We start from the raw sequence: 22,116 nt of genomic DNA on the forward strand, positions 1-22,116 counted from the left end.
GCGCCATCCAGCACCCGTGGTCCTGTATCCGTGGCCCACAGAACACGAAAGTCTCCTGGCACTCAGGTATGGGCTCCTTTAGTAAGGAAGTTTCCAGTACTACTGCTTGACTTGATCTGTTTCGATGGTTTTGTCAGTACTGGGATGAAATGTGGGGAAAGCAGTTTAACAAATCCTCCTTGTGTGCTGCCGTGTTCCTCCAGAAGCCGCTGCTTCCAACAGGACATAATCCTGCAAGATCTTCTGTGAAATGTAAAGATAACTCCGAACTTAAAGGGTTAATATATTTCAAAGGATGACTTCCGCTGACTACGGAGCTCATCCACAAGCCACTCAGTGACACACAGTCTTTGTCGCACTCACAATTCTCCCTGCTAAGGAACCGGTGCAGGACAGTGTTCCCAGGGTCCTTCCATAGGACAGAAAAGTTGAGGGAAGATCTTAACAGTTGTCTTTCTCTACGATTTCATTATCCAGAAACTTCTGTGCTATTACTGAAAAGCTTGGGAGAACGTTGTCACCATATTAGCAATCAAATACACACACCCGCCAGCTACACGCCAGGGATACCTTTCTTCCCGCACACGTGATCCACCGTATCCTGACCATGGGCTTAGCGTCCCTCCGTGCGGTATCCCCACACTGCTCTGACCCGCCAGCGCTACAAACACGAACGCAGTCTGATCACCCAGAAAAGCTGCCAACCAGCAGTCATGGCCGGCCGCGCGCGCGGTGCACTGCTCCTAGGAGGGGCCGGACCCCCCATGCGCCAACGCAATGCTGCTTACCCCATGGCGCTGGGCACGCACACATGCAGACACACAACTGGTGCATACCGCGTACGTGAGAGCCGCTTTGGTGAGTCCAGAAGCCAAAGGCCATTAAGCATGTGCTATTCTTCCACGTCTAAAAAACTCACCTGTGGTCTGGCGGCAACATTAGCTCATTCGTGCAAGTAAGTGTCCAGCTGGGGGGTGGTGACAGCGGACACAGAAGGCCACTGCACCGCGGGGAAGAGTACCGCCACCAACAGCTGGTTGGCAGGCATCAAACATCTTGGCCAATCATTCTTTCTGGGCCCGAAGAAGCCAGAGTCTTCAGGTTTGTGTCACCACGGCCCTGGTCACTGGAGTCGGCGACAGCGAGCACCAAGGCTCCGGCTCCGGAGTGCGCGTCCACTCTGGTGGCTCGTGTCACTCAGGGGCTCACATGGGACACACACAACTGAAGGGGGACGGGTCTTAATTCCACCCAGGAATCTCCAGGGAATGTCCTAATCTTTACTAGGCTGCTGTTTGCTATGCTGCGGCTGGCAAGTGAGTTTCTCTTCTCTCAGAGAGAACTCGTCTTGAGAAACAGGGCCAGGGCGTCAGCGGGCTCCCCGTGGGGAGTGCGAGATGCGTCGCTGACACGTGAACGTTACCACCACTTGCTGCTCCTTCAAGGTCCACCGATGTCCCACGATGACGCGTCCCGGCAAGTTGAAGACCGTACCTCACAGACCTCACAGAGCCTTTAAGGGTTGACCATCCACTCCCCCAGAATTTCCTTATTCGTATGAACATCCGTTTGTGCGCGTCTGTAGGTAAGGCAGGAAAGTGAGAACGAAGGCCACGTGCGTGGTGCAGAACGGCGACTGTGCTAGCAGGGACCCAGGGGAGCCTTCTCCCGCAGTCGCGCGCTCTCGAGAGCTGAAGGGGACATGAGAGCCACACACACGCAGGAACGATACGAGAGGGCGGGACGCAGAATGCACAAAACCAGGGACGTCTCCGAAATGATAATGTTGCTTATTAACCATACGTGTTGTGAGAGGTCACAGCTGAGGTCAAACAGAAAACATCAATTGAGCCGTTTCCTGGAATAAAGCTCCAGGGTGCAATATTCTAAGCACTTTGTTCAATAAAAAACGCTTTTAAAACGGGGCTTTGGTGATTGGGAAGCATCGCCATCATCCGTCAACCTAACTGCGGCGAAGTTCAATAAGCTAAATAATGAACCATTTAGATGATTTTCCTCGGGCCTGAGGGATCTGCAAACATCGCATCGACAGGGCTTTTAAAAAATTATGACAAACTCTATTTTCTTCATTTTCAGATTTAAAATACATGTTCGGATTTTTTTTAAGGTTATTTAAATGGGTTGCGACTTTTAATTATTGTCCAATCTCCAAAGTAGAAAGAAATTTTAAACAAGGAAAAAATTCAGCGCTCAGACTGGCAGTTTCTATCTGAGTCCAGTAATCTTGGAATCCATGAGATCCCGCTCTATTGTGAAGATCTAATTTAAGACTTAAAAAGTGTTATAAGTTACATAAATACCTAAAGATGAAAAATCCCACGTATCTTCAATAAAACTTGTATTTACTTTCGGCAGGTAATACGGTAAATATGTAAACAGTATTTTTACAATTTCTAGGAAAATTTTTCTTGAGAAACATCTGTGGTCTCAGTTTCCCATCTTTAAGACTGGGAAATAGTTTTCAATATAGAGTCGCATGCAATTTTGGAGAACTTCTAGAATGTGACATCATGCAAAGAATGTGTTCAACCCCTTCTTCATGTGAAACGGAACGTGGCCCACGTGCACAGAGGGCTGTGGCCTCCGTGGCCTGTGCTTGCTCGCGACGAAAGCAGTTGAGAGATCGGCTCAGCTCTTCCTCTTAGCGGGGTCGCCTACATGGCCTATTACCATATAAAAAGATATGCCATGCACACGCTTCCAAAAGCCACGTGGGGTCTGGGCACAACAGATGTCTCCGTATTTATAGGTCAACACGACCTCCAGCGTGTACCCGTGGTGCTAACAACGTCCCGTCTGCCGGCCAGCGGACTCCAGACCAAGCGTGCCGAGGAGAGGTGGAGAGGTGGTGGGCTGGGCCTCCGCACGTGCCCTGCGCCCTCCTCCCTCTGATGAGCCGCGGGATGATGTGACGCCGTGACGGGAGCTCCCCGCCACAAAGTCATCAGGCACCAGAAGCGGGGAAAGACCTTCCACTATGAGATGCCACCTGGCTATGGACTCCCGGCTCTATGTCCCGCTGGAACGCCAAGGCTGAGAGTCCCAGGAATCCGGTTTCTAAGTAATTACCGTGAGAAGCTCCCTCCTCTCCGCCCACGGCAGCACCGTCCCAGCACCTCCCTGCAGCCTGGGCCTCGGGGGACTGGCTGAGACCTGCACACCCGTGGGGGGCAGCTGCGGGAGGACAAGAGAGGGGTCCCCATGTAAGCAAGCATCGAGGGGAGGCCGGGACCCAGTGCGACTGGTCTCAGCTTTCCACAGTTAAAGAAAAACTGAACTTCCATCTTCTTGGCTGTTTTTACCACCACTACGCTCTTACACGAGTAATGACACGGCCTAATTTTCCTAAAGTAGATTGTTTTGGTTACAGTGAGATAATTTCCTGACTAAATAAACAAGTGCCTATGCACATCTTTAAAAATAAATTTGGTTTTCAAATAACACAGGGTGCACAGAGCTTCGTCACATGCTGTGAGTCGTCTGCTGGTGCATTTTGGTTCCTTGTTATCACGAGGTCAGAACAAGGTAAGTGGGTGACACATCTCTGTCTCCACTGTGTGGCCTGCAGTGGGGGCACTGGGGAGGGACCACAGCCCCCCGCACTGCCCCAGTGCTCCCCCTGCTCTGCAGCAGTGTTCGCTGCACACCCCGGCGGGTGCTCCGTGGTTCTCCGCTGTAGGCGCCACTTGGTGCATCTCCAGAAGGGAGAAGCATTGGCCCCGCACTCGGCCCAGCAATCAGTGCTTCTGGAACCAAGCATTAGGAACAGAAAATGGCAAATACACAGGAAAGACGAGAAAACAGAGCCGTCAGTCCCCTGCTGGGCGGACAGGGTGAGGGTGCCGGCGTGTCCGCTGTGGCTCCCAGGAGACCGCAGACACAGCAGAGGGCGCCTCTGGGAACAAAACACGCCACAATCATCCAAAGGAGCTTTCAAGGAGCAGGGAGGTCCTGAGGACAGGTGTGCCTGGTGGCAGGGAAGCGGGACAAGAGCCCTGGCAAGCCACAGCCACGATACACGTCTATGCAGTCCTCCGGGCCGAGGGGCCTGCGCAGGCTCCAGCTTTTACTCACAGGACGCCTCTCCTAACACTGGAAACTCACAGGTTTGTCTTCTGAGCTCTTCCTTAGTATCACCGAGCATGACAGTGACGCTCCCGCCCGCGCCCAGACTCTGCGGCGCACGTGACACCCCAGTATCTCAGCACTCCTGGCTTCACGCTGCGGCTCCCAGCAGCGGCGCAAGGCCCAGCCCTCGGGACTCCCTGACGCGGACATCCCAGGGGAAAGTGGCACCTGTCCCTTGCCGTGATGTCATGAGAGAGGAGCGACCTCGCTCTTCCCACCGGGCTCCTCTCTTTAATAAAACGTTACATCTGATTTTTCTCCTTAAACCCTGACTTTTGGGGGTTATTATGGGATTAATTCCACGAGGAAGAAGCTTGTTTGCTTCCGTTGCTTCCACGGCTGTCGGTCTGATTACAGAATCAGCTCAGTAACCTTGACTACGAGAGAGTGCGCAAGAAAACGGTATTTAAAATACACTGCTTGAACGGGAGCCGGGCAAATTAACAATGGCTTTTATCAAAAGTCAACGAATGGGGGCGCCTAGGTGGCTCAGGCGGTTAAGCATCTGCCTTCAGCTCGGGTCGTGATTCCAAGAGCCTGGAATCGAGTCCCTGCTCAGCGGAGAGCCTGCTTCTCCCTCTCTTTCTGCCTCTCCCCCTGCTTGTGTGCTGACAAAAATAAATAAAATCTTCAAAAAAATAAAAATAAAAAATGAAAGTAAAAAAATGTAAGGTCAGAAATGACTAATGTGCTACATTTAAGATTTTACTGTTTCTGTCTTCTGTAGATTTTTGAAATGATTTATATCCCAATTCTCTCTTTCTTTTTTAAAAAGATTTTACTTATTTATTTGACAGAGAGAGATCACAAGTAGGCAGAGAGGCAGGCAGAGAGAGGAGGAAGCAGGCTCCCGCTGAGCAGGGAGCTGGACTTGGGGCTCGATCCCAGGACCCTGAGATCATGACCTGAGCCCAAGGCAGAGGTTTTAACCCACTGAGCCCCCCAACTCATATTTATTTTGAAATAAATATGCTGTAGCTAAATTCTGGCAAAAGCCCCAAACAAAACCACCCGTGAATTTCACAGGCCAGCCTCAGGATTCGTGCGGAGCTGAGGAGACGGGACCATGAGGGGACAGCGCGGGCTCCAGCAGCGTCATTCGGATCTGACTTGGTCACAAATCCGTTTATGACATCGCTCAAGCTCTGATTTTTCTCCTCTGTTTCCCAGGAACTCACTCTCTGGACTTTCTGGGATATGCGGACACAGCAGGCCCAAATGCACGGATCCCAAAGAGCCGCTGAGGCCTTCCGGGCTGGAGCTCAGGCCCCATCCGAAGCGGTAACAAAGCTCCCCTCACACTCACCCTCCCAGAAGGAAATCTTGTGCCTCGTTTGCAGTTTGGTTTCTGAGATTCTCTGAAAGGCCCCGACTGACCTCGTCAGGGCTGGCGGCCTGGTAGGTGCGGTTCCCGTCGCTGAAGTCCTGGTCCGCCTCCACGTCCTCGGCCTCTGCGGGCGCGCCAGCTCGAGGCTCGTACACGGGGGTCACGTTGTGGCACAGAGCGATGGCCTTCACGGCTTCGTGGACTCGGCTGCTGACGCTTTTCCTCACTTTGGGAGCCGCAGATTGGGCTTTTCTGGGGGGCGTCGTGCTGCCAGCCTGTCCGCCGGCCGGAGGCTGCATCTGAGGAAATACGGAACGTACAGAAGGGACAATACGGCTGCCACTGGGGTTACGAGCACGTGTCCACGTGGCAGGAGGCGGGCAGCTCTCCTGGAGGCGTGGCTCACACCCGTGGCCTGGTCGCGCTGACGTGTCCTGCCGCCTGCGCGCGATGCCTCCCGGGTGTCCCCTCCCCAAGCTGGCCGCCGCAGTCCTGACGGTCGCGGCGCTTTTCTCTACCCCTGCTGAGCCCTCAAGGAGCCCTGCCTGTCCTCCTGGGAAGGACGCACCAGAGCCGCACACTGCCCCCGCCTCCGGGCTGCGCCGAAGCAGACGCAGCGGAGGGCAGGAAAGCACTTGGCACGTCCCGCTCACGCAGTGACCGAGTCCACCCGCGGCGGCCTCCGAGTCCGAGCCCAGCTCTGGGCAGAACGATGAGCGCCACACGCCGGGCCAAGGCAGCCCCCACAGCCGGACTCCACGTCCCGCGCGCCCCATGTCTGTCCAGCCGCCACCTCCGCGCCGCAGAGGGACAGACACGCCTCGGCTCCCTTGCTCCCGAGCAGGCGAGACTCGCTTCTGGACGGGGGGCAGCGGGGCCGCGGAGCCGTGACTGGCGGTGGCCGGATGACAGTGCTGTCTCACGGCGGGGGCCCGTCGCCGCGGTCCCCAGCCAGCATGCCGCCCGTGCTCGCCTCCCCTTACGGCGGCACGGCATGGCTGGCGCCGCAGGGGGCTTCAGTCATGGCTACTGGCAGCCGTGTGACTTAATTCCGCACACTCCTGCCGCTGCAGAGACACCCTCCGTCCCCACATGCCTCCAGTGTGGACGTATCATCAGATCTGGGAGATGTGTGTCACGCTGCAGAGGACCTGGTAGACGATTATCATCTTAATCCAAAGACAGAATCCCAGGAATAAAATCAATCTTCCAAAAAGTACTATCTAACCAGCCAACCAACAAGTAGTTTAGAAAAAAAGATTTTTAAAAAAATCTTCCTCCATGGAAACAAGTATCAACTATTTGCTATTTTTATACAGTGACTCATCCTTTCTGCTTTTAATTTCTCTAGTAAAATAGCTTATTGGGAACTATTAAAATATTCACGGATAATGTAAATTTATTTCTTTAAAAACAGATTTTACCTGGTACTGTCTCGACCTTGACCCAGATCACCAGGAGGTAAGTCTTACTCCTTCTGTTGACAAACGTTCTAGAGTACAGAGGACCCTGCACTGAGCTCAGTGACATCCAACTTAAGAAAGGGCTTGGTTCTCAGTGTATGTGTGCACGTACGTGTGCCTGTGTACGTGGTCATCACATACGATGAACAGATCCGTTAGACAGTTTTCCTTTGACAGCGTCTTGGAAAGTAAAGAATACGTCATCCTGGGAAGCATTCCAGAAGAGAAGGCCCGCACAAGCTGACCGCGAGGCAGCCTCCACTGAGTCTGGTCAGAGCAGAAACTGCTCAGGGCGTGTGTGGCTCAGCCCTGGCTGTGAAAGTCAAGTCAGAAGGACGATGTGAATGCACAGGGCCTGCAGCCTCTGTGGGCGCCGCCGCCAGACGGCCCATGGGGCCTCGGGCAGCCGTGGTCCACGCACAGCAAGTCCCTGTCCCCAGGGGGCGGGCAAGCTGTGTGTCTGTGCCTGAGCTACACTAGCCTGTTATGACCGGGGTGACCAAACCCCACAAGAGGCCAGCAGAGAGGCAGAGAAGCAGCCCAGGAAAGTGTCAGCTGGCCCTGGATTCAAACCACAGCCTTGTGCACAAGCATCTCAGAGGCCCTGGGGTCGTGAGGTTTGGTTACATCATTGGTGGATTCAGACGAGTGCAATGGGGACGCTCCCTGGGAACAGTCTACGGGACCGGCGTGGCCTCAGATGAACTCTGCCCGTGGCCTGCATCTGCCGGCTCCACGTCCCGTCACCGGGGGCACACACGGCGCCTTGGGCCCCACGTCAGGACGGTCCCGGGCCACAGATGGACTTGCAGAGCACACGCCTACGAAACCTCCAGCAAACACTGTGGCTACGAGGCCGTGTATCTCCTGCACCTCAGAGAGCTGCCGACGTACCTGCAGGTGAAACACTGGACGTCGGATTTCCACTTCACGATGACAGAGGAGCAGCAGAGGCCCCGGGGGCGTCAGGGCTGCTGTGCACAGGCAGCCGCTGAGGCCGAATGATAGCAACACTACAGCTCAGGACACTGTGTGTCCACGTTCGTTTATCGAAGAGGCAGAAAAATATGAGAAAGTCTTACTAATTACAAAGAAACACCGAGGGACTGGTAAGAAGCCTGTGGTGCGGCATTCTACTTAACGGTCTTGACAATCCTTCCTGCAGCGAGGGACTTGTTCCCACTATTTCACTAAGAAAATTATCTAATATGAATAAATGGTTTAAGGTCATTATACGTTTTTATTATTTTATAGAACAGAAATGCTTACTTAAAATTGGCCCCAAAACTGTCTCCTGATTTATAAATGAGAACTGAGTGTTTTAGGACAAAGACGTTGGATGATCTCGAGATTAGCGGATGCGACAGGCTCAGGGCGGCCCCCCAGCGCCAACGGGCTCACCTGTGAGTGTGGGTTCCTGAGGTGGCTCTGGATCTCGTCCATCGTGTCCGCTCCGTAGGACACGGTCCCCAAATGCAGCCGCTTAAACACCATCTCGTTCTGGGTGAGGGTTCCTGCGACAAAGACCAGGCACAGAGGAAGGTCATCCGTGGGACCAGGACCCCCGTCGTGTGATGGACATTCACGGGCCGACGCTCTCAGACCTGAGCGCCCCTCGGCAGCGGGAACGCTCTGCTCTGTAGTTCTGGCTGCCAGCAATGTCCTTCCCCATGGAGGACACGCGTCCCGCCCAGATCCCTCGGAAAAGCGGGTGATCACGTGGAGGGTCTGGCTTCCTGAGGGAAGGGCGGCTCTGCCTTTCAGTTCACATGCGCTGTTTGCTGCGGATATTACTTGTGCCTGTTCTGAGACAGGCGAGAAACGGGGAAAGAGTCACTATCTTTGTCATTACAGTGTAAGACATCAATCAGTCCCAAATTCGTGTGCCTACCAGTTTTTTAAAAAACCCACTTTTGACAAATTACTTTCACTGGACAGAAATGGAAGCATCAAACCCTTAGCCCCCGTGTGCATCACGTGGAGCCATGGAAAGGTCAGTGAGCAGGAGGGCACTTCCTCGTGTCCTGGGCTCCCACCGGGGGGCTCCCTGGTGGAGGGCTCCCTCCTGGGAGGGCCAGGCCGCGGGGGCCGGCACACGGGTGTGTGAGCACGGGGAAGGCCTCCACGCCTGCGTGTGAGGAACGTGGTACTGGGAGGAGCACGCACAGGTCAACGTTCTGGGGGCCTTGGGTCGGCCAAATACAGTGAAGTAGCACCGTGAAAGGCAAGGAGAGGCTAACGTCATTTCAAAACCGGTGAATCATCATTCAAAGTGACACACAGACTCACCATGTTACACACCTTCATGACCCTGAAAGCCCCGAACACTGTGACGTGTGTCACTTGACGCAACAACACAGGAGGAACTCTGTTTACCGCGTCCGCGGGGAGGAAAGCCACCCGCGGCCGCGTGAACAGCTGCGCATCTGCGGGTCGGGGGCGGGAATGAAACGTGCGCGCGGGAATGACCCTGGGCTCTGCCGAGCTTCCCTCACAGCAGACAGAAGGACCCGGACGGACCCAGTCCCCAACGTGGGCACGAGCATATCCGCAGCCCGTCGGAAGCTGGGCCTTCCGCCCAGCCACAAGACACCCGTAAATATCAACGAGCTTGTTTTCTTCGGGGCACACGGCATGGGAGTCCTCGTGCGAAGCGTCGTCACATCTACGGTGACTCCACACAAGGTAGTGGCCAGAACAGAACAGCGCATCGGCCTCGGAGCCCTGCCACGACGCCGAGGCTACTCTGATAGAAAGGAAACCCGTCTTTCATGCTGCTGCTCCGGAGCTCGAACCTTCTTGCGAGAACGGACACGGTACGTATACCCGGGTCTCGTGAATCTCAGAGAGCAGCAGCTCTTCGCAGGGATGCTTCTCAGGTTTCTAAATTTTGTTTTTTGCAGAATTCTATTTAGCCCTTTTAGTACCTCAATTAAATGGCACCTGAGTTTCCTGAAATCAAAATTATGTAGGAAGTACAATTTCAAAGGGTTTTCTGGTTATGTCATCCTCATGAAGTAAAGCAGAATTAATTAAAATACTACGTTATATTAAAGAATGTTATTAAAAATAATTCAACCGGGGCACCTGGGTGGCTCAGTGGGTGAAGCCTCTGCCTTCAGCTCAGGTCTTCATCTCAGGGTCCTGGGATCAGGCCCTGCATCAGGCTCTCTGCTCCGCGGGGAGCCTGCTTCCTCCTCTCTCTCTGCCTACTTGTGATCTCTCCGTCAAATAATAAATAAAATCTTAAAAAAAAAATAATTCAGCCTCCAGACGAAGTAAGGAAGATCTAGAAATTATTCACACCAAAGATTTGAAATGAACATGGTAGTTCTGTTATCAAAAGATACTGTACGTTAATTCCTGTTAGAACAAGCCCCAAGCTCACCTGTTAAGTCGGCCCAAATGAACAGTTCCCTGAAAAATCATTTAACATATTATGATGATAAAAAAAATTTTACTTCTTAGATTCACATAATTAAAGAACTTCCTGTAGACACTTTTTCCTCTGATGCACACCAAACCTGCAGCTTCTAATTTACGGCGGGCTGTGGTAATGGGCAGTTTATAAATATGACTATGATAACAGTATTTCTTTCAACCTTTTTATTACCAACAATTTTACACGTGTGTCAAAAATAAGAATACTACACATGCACAGTTCCTACCAAGAATAAACTATTACTTCCTCCGGTTCGTAAAGCACAGGGTACAAGTGACAGAGGACCCCAAGGAAAGGGCCCCTGCCCCACTCGCCAGCTCACACTGCGGGATGGTGGGCACAGCACCGGGCATGTGCCCAGCTCCCTCTGGGCGAGCACCCGCCGTGTCACAGCTCTGCTCCTATGCCTGGACGGATGCCTCGCACATTTCTCTTCTGGGAAACCGGGCAAGACTGACGTGCACTGTCCGTTTCAGGTGCACGTGGCAGCGGTCTGCTCTTGCCAGGTTACGGCGCGCTCCCCGGGACAAGCGTCTGCCCGTGCCGCCCACGCGTCACTGCAGTATGACCGGCCACACTCCCCACGCTGGACTTTGCACCCCAGGACTCCCTCCCTTTATAACCGGAGGTTCGCAGCTCTGCATCCTGTTCCGTCTTGCCTTCCCCGACCCCTCCCCCCAGCAAGCACCCGTTTGTTCTCTGTGTCCGTGTCCCCCATGTTTGGTGGTCATTTAGATTCTCGGACTCACTTCACCGAGCACTGTGCCCTCCAGGTCCTTCCTTGTCACAAACGGCAAGATTCCGTCTCAACGGCCGAGCGGCGTGTGTCTACCAGCTCTCCGGCACGCACTCCTCTCCGGACGCTGGCTGGCGCCGCTTCCACGTCTTGGCTACTGTACACGAGGCTGCTGCGAACACAGGGGTGGTGCATACCTTTGTGACCGAGTGTTCGTTGTCTTTGGATAAACACCCAGAAGTGCAAGTGCTGGGTCACACTAGTGCTGTGTGGACCCTGGGGACCCCACTTCCAGCGTCTCAAGGACCCTTCACGCTGCTCCCCACAGCGGTCGCACCCATCTGCGCTCCCACCTGCGGCGCACGAGGCTGCCCCTTCCTCTGCGCCCTCGCCAACGCCTGCCGCTCCCGTGCTGGTGAACGAGCCCCTGGGGCCAGTCTGAGGAGACGCGCAACCAAGTTCGATTTGGGTCTCTCTCGTGATCAACAATGCAGAGCATTTTTTCACGCGTTTGTAGGTGATCTAACAAGTTTTGTTTGGAAAAATGTCTTTTCAGATCCTCCACCAATTTTTAAGTGTTTGATACTAAGTTGTCTAAGTTCCACCCATGTGTTTGGATGTTGACCCGTCACAGGACGGATGGTTTGAAAGCATCTTCTTCCGTTCAATACGCTGCTGCTTCGTTTTGTTGGTGGGTTCCCCTGCTGCGCAGAGGCTTTTTGGTCTGATGAAATCCCATCTGTTTGCTTTTCAGCCCCTCCCAGGGGAGACAGATGCAAATAGATGTCGCGAAGGCCGATGTCAAAGAGTTTTCGTCTTGAACTTCTACGGTTTCTGTCTTCGGTTCCCTGCCTATCTTGTGTGCTGTGAGACAAAGGTCCACTCATTCCTCTGCACGCAGCTGTCCAGTGCTCCCAGCACCAAGTACTGAGGAGACCGTCTACTCTTCCCCTGTCCTACATTAGCTGCCCATTTAAGTGCAGGGTTTTCTCCTGGGCTCTTGATTCTGCCCCACTGGTCTGTGGGCTTGCTGTGCTGGGGCCATAGTTAGGATTCTCTGGCTCCGCAGACCTTCTAGGGTCTGAGGCATCACCGTTCCCAGAGGTTGTAGCACCCAGCTCTGCCCACTCTCTTCCTCCGGGAGCATTGTTCTACCCCGTGGACGCACAGGCTCAGCCTCCCCTTCTGCCCCGTGGCCCACACGCCTCCTGACCAACAGCACCTGCCCCTGCGGGAGTGCCACGTGAGTGGGTTAAGCCTCTGCCTTCGGCTCAGGTCATGATCCCAGGGTCCTGGGATAGAGCCCCGTGTCGGGCTCTCTGCTCAGTCGGGAGCCTGCTTCCTCCTCTCTCTGCCTGCCTCTCTGCCTACTCTGTCAAATAAATGAATAAAAATCCTTTAAAAAAAAATCCAAAAAACAATGAATTCTGGAACACTGAGAAAATAAAGTTATAAAAAGAAATCCAAATGCCCAAGTCGCAGCCCCTCATCCCCTGGACCGGAGTGCCCGACGGGCATGGCCGCCTCCTGCTGTGAAACACCGAGCGAGGCTGGCAGGGGCGTCCACAGGTGGAGGTGGGTGGCTTTAACCCACGTCCCGCAGCTACACCAGTGTCGCACGCAGTGGACCACCGAGCCCCCGAGGGAGCCTGCTGGGTCGCCTTCCCGAAGACAAATGAACGGGCGCATGCACCGGGCTCTCCTCTGTGCTTCATGCACATGTGGACCCCGTCAGGCTGTCAACCTCTGCCGCCCGCCTGCAAGACGGGAGGTGACTCTGGAAGGTTCGCATGCTCCCATACGGTATCAAGTACAGCACCGAGTGATGGTGTTTTACCAAAATATGCCTTGGCAGCTGATTCAGCCGCTGAACGCGGCTGCCGGCGTGCCTCTGGGCTCTGCAGACACTCCGTGCCCTGGCAAGACCGCCTCTTCCCGTGCTGGCGGTCAGGGCCCGCGCCCACAGACCCAGCACGGCTGGAGGGTGGCATCAGGCCCATGGGAGAGGGCTCGCTTCAGCGCGTGCTGCTCTCGGATTCCTGGGGACCGACACCGACATTCCCAAACGCAATACTCCATGCAGGCGGCAAGTACTTTCCAAAACCAAAGGCACGTCGGGACCACTGCTTCGTCCCTAGCCTGCAGACAGCGAATCCGGAGCTGCGGGCTGACGGCTGCTCTGACGCGCTGCTTCAGCTCCTGCCCTCCGTCTGCCTGGTGACGGCGTCGTCTGCAGTTCCGAGATGAAAACTCCACCTCCGCCGCTCCGTTTGCTTCCTGCTGCCGTCGAAGAGCTCGCCACAGTGGCACCAAGAGCCCTCGGAACCAAGGGAGGCCACAGAGCTGTCGCAGACACACGCAGGCACACGCTCACATGGTGAATGCACTGCCCCATTTAACAATTCGGTTGAAAATAATGGAAAGTAACTTAAATCCAAACTCTAACTGCTCCTTCCGGTTATGCTCACATTTATTTACTTTTTATTACTTGGGGTTTTGTTTATAAAGCTTTATACTGAGGTAGATACCTCAAAGTTCTTCATTCTGGTGCTTAATGGAGCCAAAGAGAACGAAACAGAAAACACACTTAGAGGAGCTTCTGAAAACTCAGCAGTTTAAAAAAACGATCATTTTCGGTCTTACATTTAGGTCTGTGGTCCATCTGGAGCCGGTTCTCTGCCGTGGCCTGAGGCAGGGGTTCCCCTTCGTCCTTCTGCATGTGGACATCCTGCTCTCGCTGCGCCCGTTAAAGAGGCTGGTCCTCCCCCAGTGAGTACAGCGGCTCCTTGCAGGAAACCAGTCGGCCGTGCTTGGCTTTAGTTCCTCCAAGCACACCGTCTTGGCGCCCTTGTTGGGTGCCTTGTCTGAGGGTCCAGATATGGACTGACGTCTGGACTCTGAAGGCCACCATCTCGAGCTCGAGGTCTGTCCTCACGCCAGCACTGTCCTGTCTTGATTCCTGCGGCCTGGCAGCAGGTTCTGGGATGAAGAACTGTGGGGTCCTCCCATTTGGTCCTTTCCCAAGATTATTCACACCACTCTCGGGCCCTTCTGCATCTCCACAGGAATTGTAGGATCAGCGAAGAAGGCTGCTGGGGTGTGGAGAGGGATTGTGTAGAGTCTATGGCCATCTTAACATTATTAATACTGATTTGATTTTTTGGTGCCGTTGTAAATGGAATTATGTTTACAATTCTACCTTCGGATAGTCTGTTGCTAGCGTTAGGAAATACAACTCATTTTGGTACACTCATCTTGCATCTTAAACCTTTCTAAATTCAGTTATCGATTCCAACCAATTTCTAGGGGACTCCTTAGGATATTCCGTACAAAGACTGTGTCACACACAACTAGAGTCACACCCCTTTAGTGCGGACGCCTCTTGCTCTTGCCTACCCGCCCTGGCTAGAACCCTGCTCACGGCAGCACCAATCCTAATAGAGAAAAGGCAGAAACCAAATTAATGTCCTTCCATGGAGAGACGGATAAATGAAATGTGGTCTATCCGCACGCGGGAGGATCGCCCTCAACAGAAGGCAGCGAGGTACTGAGACCCGCGACGATGCTGGCGAACCCGGAAAGTGTCCGTTGAGTGAAGGAAGCCAGACACAGAAGGCGCCACGGCGTGTGCTTCCCCTCGTGGGAGAAGTGAGCACAGGTGGACCTGCTGAGGCACGAGGTTGACCAGGGCCGAGCAAGGGCAGGGAAGCAAGGGGGCCGCTGCTGTGCACCAGGTGGCTTTGGGAGGGAGCTCCGACCGCACTGACGGCGCTGCGGCGGCTGTGCCCAACGCTGGCACCTGCTTAGACGGCCGTCCGTCCGCCTCAAGCGCTGTGCCTGGCACCACTGTCCTAGTTGCTGAACGTCACGTTTTATGGAGGTTGTAACAGCCACGTTTCAACAAATGACGACCATTTCATCAAATAAACAGTGAAATTTCCGGCTCTCTTCTTGTGCACTTGCATCTGGCCAGGTTAAAGATACTGAAGCATGCGTGGGGACACGCCTTTACACAGGCCGCGTGTCCCATCTTAAGGCACCTGGTTGAGTCCTGGGAGCATCTTCTAAGTTTTAACGATGTTCGTCTTTCAGCAGACCCTGCAGAACGCAGAGCAGGAAAGTCAGGGCCAGTCTGAGACTCTCCACGCCGCTTGTACAGCATGGACGACTAAGGTTAAACCAGCTACTGAAAGAGTCAGTAATGCAAAATTATTTTTCAAGCCTTAAACAATTTTCATGATTTCAAGCAGTTGACAGGCTGTTCAATTTTTGACATCTTAATGCAACAACCGTTAGTATGTCCCAAGTCGGAAGCTTCGTGAAGGGGATGGGCTAACGCGGGCGGGCAGACGCCACCAGAAGGCTTCCCGGCGACCTGGCCACTACGAGCATGCCAGGGACAGACATGAAAGGTCTTTGGACTAGAGGCGTGTTTGATTCCTACAGAAAGGAAATGCTGCGGCTCCTTAACGAAGCCGCTGTGGAGCACAGGGAGCAAAGCCGGCAGAGAGAGCTCAGTCTCTGACGAGAAAATCCCACAGGCACCCCTCTCAGGGTGGCAATGGAAAAGCCACAAACAGGCAGAGGCCATGGTGCTGGAGACGCAGTGGCCACGCTTTCCATGCACCATTCCCGGCAGGCGGCCTGGCAGCGGCCCCCGCGCTGTAGAAGCCCGGGCACCGAGGCCGCCGGGACACGAAGGGAACCCTGCCTGCGGCCGACCACCAACTCCCGTGTGGGGTTTGGGTGGGGACCTTCCCCAGGTGAGGGTCACGTGGGTCCACGGTGCTCCGAACACAAAGCCACTGGGGCTGTACAGGGAAGGAACGAGGAACGGAAACACAGCTGCGGAGCGTGCGAGGAGTCTTCCGCGTGTGGCCGTCGCTCAGTCTGGAGTCCCGCGCTCCACGTAAAGGAGGCTTTCTCAGAAGGCGGCGGTTCCCGGTGCGACGGGCGTCTGTTCAACCACTGCCTGCATCCAGTGTCTCTGCCGGTGTGAACGGCCCAGCACAAGCCAACCGTGTGCCCCGGTCAAGCGCCGCGGCAGCCCGACCCTGCAAGTGCGTCCGCACCCGAGGCCCGGCCGGCGTGCTCAGGCAGGAGCGGCTGCACCCACCCCATGCACAAGACCCCAGAGCCCACCGCAGCTGGCCCCAGGAGAGCACATCCTGGTGCAGAGGGGGCGGCCTCAGAGGCCGTCGCGACCCGGGAGCAAACAGCCCAGCAGAGCCCAGGAACAGGCATGACAGCCCCAGTGTGCGCCCTGAACATCCTGCTGCTTCCGGTGTGGTCTGGCACACTTTGACTGTGAGAACATAAACGTCCCCGACAAAGGAATGTGCGGCTCCTGCTACAGGCTGCGGACCAGCAGGCCCCTGCGACCAGCAGGCTCCCCCGCCCACCGGGACAGACGGCCTGTGCCCGCACGCCGGCGCGGCGCCTCCACGGTCCTGGTCAGCGTCCACCGCTCTGGGTTCCCGCAGCGGACAGATGTCTGCTCTTGTCGGGGGAACGACTCACGTCTCGCGCACTGCTGGCCACACACGTGTCACTACCGCGACGTCAATAATTTAGATCTTCCCAGAAACCTGCACCCAACAAGCCTGATCACAGCACACTGCTCTCCTGTGCAGGAGAAGGGAACACTATGCCGGCACGCACACTTCATCTTCTCTCCTGCTGGGGCAAGCGCGAGGCAGCGTGCCGGACACTTCCTGGCAGCGAGCACACTGGCGGGGCAAAGCCCGGTCACCATCCCGCCAAGGGCGGCCTCAGGGTTCTGCGAGCCGTGGAAGGCTTCCCCACCCGACGGCTCCCTCCTAACCGCTGTGGCAGGTGGTGTCTGCCGACGGTCTCCCGCCCCGCGTCCTCTCCCCTCCACCCCACCCCCGGGCATATCCTCTGTGACGTGGAGCCCACCACGGAGAGTGCCGAATCCTGACCAACCGTGGAGGGGCACCCTGGGGGACCGCAGAGGACCCGATTCTTCATGTGACAAAAATAAGGAATAAAAGCAAGAGCACAGTTAGCGCAGTTCCTGGGATATGACGCTTCCCGGTGGGCCCCGGATCCGTGGCTGTACCGGGCCCCTCCCGGAGGAGGGCAGGTGAGCGCGAGTGTGGCCATCACAGCCTACTGTGCAGCGCCGGCCACACGGGCCTCCTGGACCACCCACGGCCGCTCGGGGACTCGGGGGTTTGCTCGAGGCCATACGCTGCTCAGAGGTAAGGGCTCAGCCTGGGCATGCTGGCGGCCTCCACCTGATTGTGCGAGAAGCTGGTTCTCAGAGAGTCGCTGGAGGACAACACTGAGTCCTCCTATGTGCCTGCAGTGACGTGACAACTACGCAGCTCGTCCTCGAGGTCCTTCATCTGTGACTCGGTCAGTGTGCCTTTACAAGCCACCCCAGCAACGCTCCCTCCAGGGCACTCCTTGGGAGGCGGCAGCCGACCCGCAGACACGGTGCCCGCCGCCGCACAGCCCCAGGCCGAGGACACACAGGGCTGTCATGGTGCAGGGCGCACTGGGTGCACTTGGGAAGCGGCGTTCACCTTGAGATTTTACTGGGAAAGGTTTCGAATAAGTTCTAGGCCAAAAATCTTTAAAAATACTAAAAATGTTTAAGATTCCACCTGGCTCCAACACTAGGAAGTAGTGACAGGAGGTCCCTCCAATGACCTCTGGCACAAAAAGGCCTTTTGGAAAATGAAATGCGTAAATTTTCTCTCACGTACATATTTTGTATTAATTTTCTGTAATTCTTTTTAAATCTCAGAAACCCAGATTATTTTTGCTTTGTTAAAACAGCAGAGTGAGACATGGGAAAATGGGCTTTTTACTTTATGACTCGGGGCAAGACCGCTCCCCTCCTCCCAGACGGAACTCAGAACTCGGAGACACGCGGAGGAGCGAGGGCACGACGACCCCATCACCACTCCAAGTGCGAAATGCAAAGGCAGCATCTCAGGAGCAATAACGTCCCGAGTCCTCCCTCTGTCACTGGCATCGCACACCGAGACACGGGGACCGGGCACAGACCTGTCCTCACGGGCACTGTGCGCTCGGCGATTTACGCCTCCTGTTCGCGAACTGATGTGAGAGCAGGAGTCACACGGGCGTGTTACGTGCAGACTTCAGTGGCCGTCTGGTGCAGACAGGACGGGCGACGGCACCTGCACGCAGACAAGCTGCGCAGCCCGAACGGGGGGCAGGAAGGCAGCACAGGGCTCTGAGGCAGGACGGCCCCAGACATTTTGGCTCCACATCAAACTGTGACGTCGTCACGAACCGTTCCGCGACTGATGTGTTGGACTGATAATCGCGTTTCTGATGTTACATTCCTGCGGGTCGCGTTGTCTGAGACGATGCCGTGAACATCCGTGTGTCGGTCTCCCGCTCGGACGCGCATGTGTCTCCTTGGGGACGGGAGGCGGGGAGGGGCCCCGTGGGCCGAGGCCGCCGGGGAACACTGCCAGCGACGGGGCCGACAAGGTCCTGGGCAGCGTGCGCCTCAGGCAGGACCTGTCCACGCGGGGAGCTGCACGGAGATGCCATCCGGTCACTCAGCAAAGCCACAGGTCCTCAAACTGGAAGACGTGCGTTCGCACGGCCTCACACACGTTCCGCGTGCACTTACGTCCAACGACAACATTTCGCTGCGACTCTAAACGGCGTTTTTGGAATTAAGTGCCCGCACGGTTGCTGCCGGGTGGAAACGCGGTTTAATCCTGACCCTGACTTCAGAGGCGTGACCAAGCCCCTGTGACCCGGGGCTCTCCTCAGGGCTCCTCTGGGCTTCAGAGCGAGTGCGCGCTCCTGTGCTCCCGGGCGCGGCGGGCTTGCTCGTGCTGCACGCCTCTGCTCGTCGCCCGCTGCTGGCGCCCGGTCCTGGCTGCTGCGCGGGGCCGGTGCAGCTGGGCTCCCCAGACCCGCGTGCTGTGAGCGCCCCGATTCTCCAGGACTCTCTTCTCTGGGGTCACCTGAGGAACTGTCTGGAGTTGGGGTTTGCTTCGCTCCAGCTTCTCCACAGAACAGACCCACCCGCCCCCAGAAATAACCCGCCTCTGTGGAGGCGCTTCTGCTCGTCGCCCGCGCCGTCAGACAGACTTTCTACGAATCTCTTCCTGGGGCTCGGTGAGGCTGTGAAGGGAGAAGCCTGAAGGCGTTTTCACAGTCCACCTGCCTGCGCCCGACCCCCCATTAATTTCAGACTTCTCCCGGCTCATCAGTATCCCCTCCCCACCTGTGGGGACACGGACAGTCCCCAACGTGCCATGGTGACCAACCCCGACCACAACCAAACGCCGCTGGGGTGTCCGGCTGGCTCCGTTGGTGGAGCGCGTGACACCTGATCTCGGGGTTGTGGGTTCCAACCCCACATCAGCAATCGAGATTACATCAATGAAAATTTAAAAACTCACTTTAAATTAAAACACAAAACAAAACAAAACGCTACCAGCAACTGGGTACGGACTAAACTCTAGTTCATCACTTCACGGTGATGGCAGGTTCTGGGCAAAACCGCATCTTCGTGTGGGGCCCGCTGTCCGTCCCTCAGGTGGCTTACATCCTCTCTCAAGCTTCTGTCAGGTCCGATGATCCTCACGTGCGCGCTTCCCTCCCCTCACATCTATGCCCGCGTCTCACAGGTGCCCGCGCCACCGTGAGTGGGGCCGCTTCGGTTCGTTCTTCCTCTGCGAATACGTGCCCCTTCTCCCGGGCGCAGAGCTTGTCGCGATTTCTTGTCGTACTGCAACGGTCAGAGTGAAAATGCGAAGTGACAGTCTCGTTGGATTTCTCTGTTTCCTGACTGTGCGGACGCTTTTCTAGCACTTCGTTAAAAATAATGTTGAGGGCGCCTGGGTGGCTCAGTGGGTTAAGCCGCTGCCTTTGGCTCGGGTCATGATCTCAGGGTCCTGGGATCGAGCCCCGCATCGGGCTCTCTGCTCAGCGGGGAGCTGCTTCCCCCCTGCTCTCTCTGCCTGCCTCTCTGCCTACTTGTGATCTCTGTCTGTCAAATAAATAAATAAAATCTTTTAAAAAAAAAGATAATGTCGAACTGCACGGAGACCTATCTCCTCCCGTCACACAACTCTCTCAGGGGTGGCTCACCACGCGTCACCAGGAAGTGCTCTTCAAGGCGCATCTGCTCACCTGAGAAAGGGACGAGCAGCGCCAGACCCCATGCTGAGTGGACACGGGGCTCGACCTCACGACCCTGCGATCATGACCTGAGCTGAAAGCAAGCATCGACACTCAACGGACCGAGTCACCCCAGTGCCCATGAATCAGCAGGCATTTAAGCCGCGGATGAAGAATTCAGGGAGGCTCTAGCCTGTTGCTAGGACATTCACTGGTTTGGCTTAGGTTTTATTCAGAGTGTTACGGATTGACAAGGATTCACTGATGAAAAATGAAATAAGGACAAACAAAATTTGACGCACGGACCTGAGGGTGGGGCAGCAGTGAGGCTCTCGAGGCGAGCGTTACTGTGCAACACCGAACGCACACACGTCTCGCTCCACCCCTGCACCGGCGCAGAGGCCTCGACCTGTAACACACAGGCAAGCGGCGTCTGCTCTCAGGAGCCGCCGCTAATCCAACAAGGGGACGGCAGCCGAGAACGAAAGCGCACACGGGCGTCACTTACAGCTGTAAGAACCCAACATCCTGCGAACCCCGACGTCACCGTGCGGACCCGACGGCGGCGGTTCGCTGTGTGCCAGCGTCCGCCGCCAGGAGAACCCGCATCGGAACACATCACTGCGTCGCTCCACACGCGCGTGTGCACACACGGACGCACGCGTCCCGGGGTGGCCTGCACGGGACACTGGCGAGTGCACACAGAGGCAGCGCGAGGCAGCCGCGGTACCTGTTTTATCCGTGAGCAAGTAGACCAGGCGCCCCAGCTCCTCGGGGATGGTGCTGGTCCGCACGACCGTGCCGGGGATGCTCTCGTCCTTCATGATCATCCAGCCGTACGCGGCTTTGCCCATGTCCAAATTCACACGCAAACTGTTGAAGAAAACCCATCAGAGTCGTTAGTGGGGCCCAAACCCACGCAGCACGCCATGCTCATGCGCTCCCTACGCACACGGTTATCTGTAGCCTCATGTGAACTAAGTAGGAAATACCAGATTTCAGACTTTAAAATAATGGATTTGTTGACACTTACGCCAACAAACCTTCAAGGCCCCACACCATGTCGTAAGCGATGGTACGCGGCCCCTCCTGGTCCCCCAGCGGGGCATGTGGAGGCAAACTCCGGCGGAGAAGGGGGTGTGCGGAAGCGCCCCCGCTCACACGGGACAGATGGTGCATGCATGAGGGCATCCACTGGCGTCCCCCTCGGAACAGGTAGGGAATGCACCACGACCTTCCTCTGCTCGCTTCACGAGAACAGGACACGTCCCTGCGGCAGTGACACGGTGGGAGGAGGACTGGGCCCCTCGGAACGCCAGGCTTCCCAGCCAGGGCAGGACCTCCCTGAGGCCTCAGACGGTGGCGTGGCCCAAGCAGGGGCGCACTGGGGCACCGTGGCAGGAGGTGGGGGCAGAGCGCAGCGCAGAGCCCGGGCTCCACCGTCGGAGCGACACACAAACTGTACCACTGAGGTGGGATCAGAGCCGGCGGGGGCAGAGCGCAGCGCAGAGCCCGGGCTCCACCGTCGGAGCGACACACGAACTGGACGAGGGGCTCCTCTGCAGACCCCGGGCACTGGCTGCTCCCACCTTCGTACATAAGAGCTCCAGCTTGCCTCTTGCTCACAGTCAGACCTAAGGTCACTTCCGATTCTAGAAAAAAATCTGTGGCTAATTCGATTTTGTCAAGAGGACAGCAGATGTGCTATGTGGGGCACCTGCACGACGGGCGGAAGCTGCTGACCGTCAACCGTTTTGACCAAAATGGGCATTTGTACAGGTCCGCCCACCAGGAAACGCACCCTGGAGAGGAAACGCGGACGACTCCGAGTCAGGGGGAGAGTCGAGTCTGCAGGTGA

General features: G+C 55.9%; 1 protein-coding gene across 5 annotated transcripts in view; it reads right to left on the reverse strand.

Moving 5' to 3' along the window:
• Positions 1–22,116, reverse strand: part of ATP9B (ATPase phospholipid transporting 9B (putative)) — a 219,959-nt gene that overhangs the window by 38,724 nt on the left and 159,119 nt on the right. For all 5 annotated transcript variants that reach the window (XM_082699939.1, XM_082699936.1, XM_082699935.1 and 2 more), the window contains 3 exons: positions 20,989–21,131; positions 8,341–8,453; positions 5,527–5,775 (listed from right to left, as the gene is read on the reverse strand). In XM_082699939.1, coding sequence (XP_082556065.1) covers positions 5,527–5,775; positions 8,341–8,453; positions 20,989–21,131 — 505 coding nt within the window. The remainder of the gene's footprint in view (positions 1–5,526; positions 5,776–8,340; positions 8,454–20,988; positions 21,132–22,116) is intronic.

The sequence above is a fragment of the Mustela nivalis genome, assembly GCF_964662115.1.
Source record: "Mustela nivalis genome assembly, chromosome: 14".
Taxonomy (NCBI): domain Eukaryota; kingdom Metazoa; phylum Chordata; class Mammalia; order Carnivora; family Mustelidae; genus Mustela; species Mustela nivalis.